General features: G+C 53.0%; 1 protein-coding gene across 1 annotated transcript; it reads left to right on the forward strand.

The window, feature by feature from the left end:
• The first annotated feature begins 1,258 nt into the window (after window positions 1-1,258).
• LOC100285736 (carboxyl-terminal peptidase) lies at window positions 1,259-5,186 on the forward strand. Its single transcript, NM_001158627.2, has 7 exons — window positions 1,259-1,675; window positions 2,300-2,386; window positions 2,530-2,784; window positions 2,906-3,070; window positions 3,411-3,464; window positions 3,618-3,764; window positions 4,172-5,186. The coding sequence occupies exons 1-7, from the start codon at window positions 1,475-1,477 to the stop codon at window positions 4,547-4,549; spliced, it is 1,287 nt and encodes a 428-aa protein (NP_001152099.2). The 5' UTR covers window positions 1,259-1,474; the 3' UTR covers window positions 4,550-5,186.
• The last annotated feature ends 446 nt before the right edge of the window (window positions 5,187-5,632 follow it).

Here is a 5,632-nt window from a genome sequence, read left to right on the forward strand (position 1 = left end):
ATACACAGTTTTTTTTAAATAAAAATATATAATCGTACCGAACCGGACCAGTACTAAAAACCGAGGCTATGACCCAAGCATGGCACGACGCTCGTGCCGCGCTAGCCCAGACATTATTAAATGGGCCACGTCCCGGGCTGGCCCGCTAGACACGGTTTATTTGGCTATCTATACCCCCGCACGATAATGATGGTTCTCGTCTCAGTTACCGCCACCTCGTTCGTCGTCCTCTGTCTAGTCTGTAGGGTAAAGCTTGGGAACTATAACTATATCTAATCTAACTGGACTGGAATATAAGAGCATGACAGATGCCCCGTGACTGTTGACCAAGACCAACACCTAAGACTTCCCTAGTATTATAAAAGTTTCTGATTTTTAGTGTACCGTCAAAAAAGTCTTTCACACGTGTGTTATAACAAACCTCTATAATTTACTGTGCGTAAAAAAAATTAAATGAATACTGTTGCCACTGATACAAACTTTGCCCTCCACGGTAATTTGATCAGTTTGTTCTCGGTGGTGTCAAACGAACAAACAAATGAAATGACCACTTTTACCTCTAGCGTCGGGCCCGATTGGTCAGCCACCCCATCATCCTTCCCCTTTCTCTTTCTCTTTCATATTGCCGAGCACCGTCACCATCTCATAGCCGTGCAGGCATCCATGCTTCCCCATTCACCCAGCGCCGGCCGCTGTCGAGCGCGGGCACACACAGACACCGCATGGCCCGGCAGGCCTCCGCCGCAGCCATCCAGCCGCCCTGTCCTGAGCTGCCGGCGTCCCATTGCTGGCCACGTACGTCGTCTCGAAGCAGTCGTATGCGCGCTAGTTACCCCCCAACGAGCTGTACAAATTCGTCTACTTCCAGACACTCCAGCCCACTGTAGCCAAGGCGACGTGGGAAAATGTCTTTATGCAGAGGTCTCAATACTGGAGTATTCGCCAACATGTAGTTTTACAATACAAATACAATACAGCACGCACGTCCAAACGACGAAACCCACGGAGCCGGCGCTGACCCGCAACCGTGCGGCGAGCGCGCACCGCACGTACGTTACGTCCCCGTGACCAGACACCAGAGACTCGCGCCCCTCGTTCGTTCTGCCATCGGACGCACGAGCCAGTCAGGATAACCCAGCCCGGCGGTGCGGGTCCGAGTCCGAGTCCGAGTGCGTCGCAAACTCGCATCGCTGGCTCGCAGGGTCGCGGCGGGCGCACCACCTCCCCCTATCCTCCCCTACTATGATGACGCGACGCCACAGAGCGCAGGCCGGGCCGGGAGCGAGCGGCGCGCCAGCCAAAGCAAAGCAAAAACGACACACCAACGGGCGGATTTTTAAGTCCGCCTTCCCCCGTCTCCTCTCCTCTCTGTCTCCCTCGTGCCCTCGCCCTCCTTTTTTTTAGTTTACCCGCCGTCCCGCGCGCCGCCGTTTCGGTTGCTCGGCTAGAGGGACTAGGGAGTGCCAGCGAGTCCATGGCAGCGGCGAGGGCGTGCATCGTCGCGCTGGCGCTGGTGGCGGCGCTCTTCGTGGCCGGATCGGCGGCGGCAGCGGCGGGGAATGCCGGAGGCCGGCCGCAGCTGTCGCTCAGGCAGCGGCGCCGGCAGCTGCTGCGGCAGCGGCAGGTGCGCAGCCACCTCAAGAGGCTCAACAAGGCGCCGCTCGCCACCATCGAGGTACTGTACTGCTGCCCGTCTCCTCCGCCGCTTCGTTCCATCCATGGCCATGCGCTTCGCATTCCCGTCGCAAAGAGGTCTTTTTTTTTTTCTTCTTCGGATTGTTATTGCGGGACATTGCTTGAGAGTGATTCCAACAAGCAAGTCGATTCCATGCATTTTGGCACGGGAAGTAGTAGGAGCAGGCGAAAGGCCGCCCCTTTCCAAGGCAGGTGGCAGGGTTCTTGCGCGCGCTTGGTCGTCTGCTTGGTCGCTTTGGAAGGGTTGAATGGCTGCTCCTCCTCCTCCTCCTGGACCATCGGGCCCCGTGCCACCGGGCTCGCTTTCCTTCCGTCGCGGGAGGGGAAAGTGTCGCTTTTTGGACGAGTTTTTATTCATGGCTTCCTCTCCTTTGGTTCATTGAGCTCCAAGCTAGAGACGTTTTCCGTGACATCTCAATGGAGCATTGCTTGGACAAGGAGTTTTCACCGCTCTCTCTCTCTCTCTCTCTCTCTCTCTCTCTCTCTCTCTCTCTCTCTCTCTTTTCCCCTCATCCATCCTGCCTGCCGCGGATGAGAACATCTTTCATGTCCAGAGATAAAACTAGCATCGCAGTACTGATTATGAGTAAAATGAACTCGACAGAGTCCAGACGGAGACATCATAGACTGCGTGCATATCTCCAACCAGCCCGCCTTGGATCATCCTTTCCTCAAGAACCACACCGTCCAGGTACGTTCCTCTCTCTCTGTCTATCTCTCTCTATCTCTGCGGCACCATTGCCCTTTCCGTTTCGCTTTCTGCAGCAGCAGCTCTTCTACCCCTCACTATGGCAGCAGCACTCAAACATGCATGCTCCCCCGGCCCCTTTGCAGATGCGGCCTGCATACCACCCGGAAGGTCTGTACGACGACGAGTCCAAGGTTGCATCGCAGCGGAACGCGCAGACGATCACCCAGATGTGGCATCAGAACGGCAGGTGCCCCGAGGGCACGATACCGATCAGGCGGACCAAGGAGGAGGACGTGCTGAGGGCCAGCTCCGTCAGGAGGTATGGCAAGAAGAAGCGCAGGAGTGCCCCCAACCCCATGTCGGTTGACCCTGACATGCTCAACGAGAGCGGGCACCAGGTTAGTAGTGAGATTGATATTCATATTCTTGTTGCTCAACTGTGTGGCTGTGAATGATTATCTCTGAAACTGCTCATTTAACGTACCGTGTCATCTCATCTCCCCCCATGGAGGAGAGCAGCACGCCATAGCGTACGTGGAGGGGGACAAGTACTACGGCGCCAAGGCTACCATCAATGTGTGGCAGCCGAAGATCGAGCAGGCCAATGAGTTCAGCCTGTCCCAGCTCTGGATCCTGGGAGGCTCCTTCGGCCAGGACCTCAACAGCATCGAAGCAGGATGGCAGGTGAGGAAGGAAGGGGGAGAAGGCTATAGCTCTATTCAATGCAAGCTTCCATTCCTGTTCATCTTCTTCCATGCATGCTCCAATAATTTCTCCTCTGCATGCGCGTCAATAATTCCTCTCCTCTCTCCTGTGCTGTGCGCTTGCTGCAATAATGACACGAGAGCTGCTGATGGCGGAAGAGCCATTAGTAAGAGGAGCTAGGCTAGATTCTGTATCATGAGCTGTACTACTACTACTAGCTATCTGTAATGGTGTGTAATGGTGGTGGATGGATTTAAGAGATGTGCCGTCGCTTTCACTGTGGCCGCTAATGGCTCTACACGAAATTGCATTGCTGCAGGTTAGCCCAGACCTGTATGGGGACAACAACACTAGGCTCTTCACCTACTGGACTGTAAGATAAACACCACACATTTCCTTTCAATCTGTAATGAGCACTTATCATTAGCTTATCTTTGTCCTCTGCCTTATGATTATAACATTGGGGGGCGGGGAATGGAATGGCCTAATGGCACTGATCTTGTATTGCTTCGGATGGATACTGCAGAGCGATGCCTACCAGGCAACAGGATGCTACAACCTGCTGTGCTCGGGGTTCATCCAGATAAACAACCAGATCGCCATGGGCGCCAGCATCTTCCCTATCTCCAACTACGGCGGCTCCCAGTATGACATCAACATCTTGGTCTGGAAGGTAAACTCCAAATAGAGCTCTCACATGCCGAGCAAGCATGCTAGAAATCAAACTCGTGGTGGTGGTGGGGGTGGGTGGGGCCGGAGAATCCGTGCCCACCTGTCTCTTGGTTCCTTTTTTTTCTCAAGGGTTTTTTCAGGCTCGCTTCAGTCAAGGGCTCACAACTGTAGCTCTGGCCCCCTCCCCCAGTCTGTTTGTGGACGCACTCGCGGTCGCGGAGTGACGGTTGGGCCCCCACCCATGCACGGGCAAGATCTGTCCGCGGATGCAACAACCACTGATGATAATGGTTGCCGTTTTTTTTAAAAAAAAAATAGATAGATTTTTTGCACAGGAATAAATTCACCACTTGATGAATAACGAGCGCGGTAATTTAGGCAAGAAATTCGCATTGTGCATGCATGCAGGACCCCAAGGAGGGCAACTGGTGGCTGCAGTTCGGCAACGACTACGTCCTGGGGTACTGGCCGTCGTTCCTCTTCTCGTACCTGGCGGACAGCGCCTCCATGATCGAGTGGGGCGGCGAGGTGGTGAACTCGGAGCCCGACGGCAGCCACACCAGCACGCAGATGGGCAGCGGCCACTTCCCCGAGGAAGGGTTCGGCAAGGCCAGCTACTTCAGGAACGTCCAGGTGGTGGACTCCACCAACAACCTCAAGCCGCCCAGGGGCGTCGGCACCTTCACCGAGCAGTCCAGCTGCTACGACGTGCAGGACGGCAGCAACGCCGACTGGGGCACCTACTTCTACTACGGCGGGCCCGGGAAGAACTCAAACTGTCCATAGCCCAAGACTGACTGAGCTGAGCCGCCGCCTATCACACTCACTACCAGAGCCGCCTAACCTTAACACACCTCAGCTGTATCATTCATGCATCCGGTCAATTAGTTTATACTGCCTCAGATTTTTAACTTTTTTTTTTGTTTTCGTTTTGTTTCGCTCTTTCTTGCTTCTACCTACCCCCTAGTTTACTGACTCGTACCCTAGGTGAGTGAGCGTGTGTGTTGTTGACATGTGAGATTGTTCTCTCTCTCTCTCTGCCTCAGAGAGAGTGAGATGAAGGAGAGATGTCGGTCGTCTGGTTCTAGGGAAGAGAGGAGGACTGTGGCCCGTTTTCTGAAGAGAAAAACAAGGCCTCATGGTTGCTGTGCCTTGTGCCTGTCAAATAATTTTGTTTGTTTCATCCCATGCTGGACTGGACTGCTAATCCTTTGTTTTCTGTTATGAAAAGTGGGCAATCGAGTGCTTAGCTGTTGGGTAGACGTGCAAAGATGCCAACTTTTCCGTGCGCCCGCCGAGTCTGTCTGTTGCCCACTTGTGTCACCTGGAAAAGTGCGTGTGCGGGTGATCATTTTATATGTAAATGTGTTTGTTATTAATATTATTATAGCAGCGTGTGGTGCTGGTGCTGGTGCTGCTACTGTAATAAGCTGGTGGAGTTCGCATTGCAAGGCAACGACGCGTGCTCCATTGCTTCAGCCAAATGGTACGTGAGTGCGCGGGCTGATTTAGCACTACACTAGGGCATGGGCCGGCATGGGTGAGGTGCCTAACTTTTTGACGTTTCGGTGGCGATTTTGGACTGGGTTCTTAGTTCTCACCCACGGTCTAATGATATTAGTGCATCTCCACTGCTTTTGGTGTAGTGCCATATATCCAGTGATCAGCTCCTCGCTAGTCAACCATGTTGTTTTGACGGGAACATTCCAGATGGGCTTGTTTGGAAACAAAGTATTTCAAAAAAAAAACTATTGTTTTAACATACTATGGCTTTAAAATGTCATTGTCATAACCATAGTATTTTTTTACATCACTCTTAAAAATACGTGTTTGAAGACAGAGTATCTCAAACCATGATATTAGTATCTA

This window comes from Zea mays, chromosome 7 (assembly GCF_902167145.1).
Source record: "Zea mays cultivar B73 chromosome 7, Zm-B73-REFERENCE-NAM-5.0, whole genome shotgun sequence".
NCBI lineage: Eukaryota > Viridiplantae > Streptophyta > Magnoliopsida > Poales > Poaceae > Zea > Zea mays.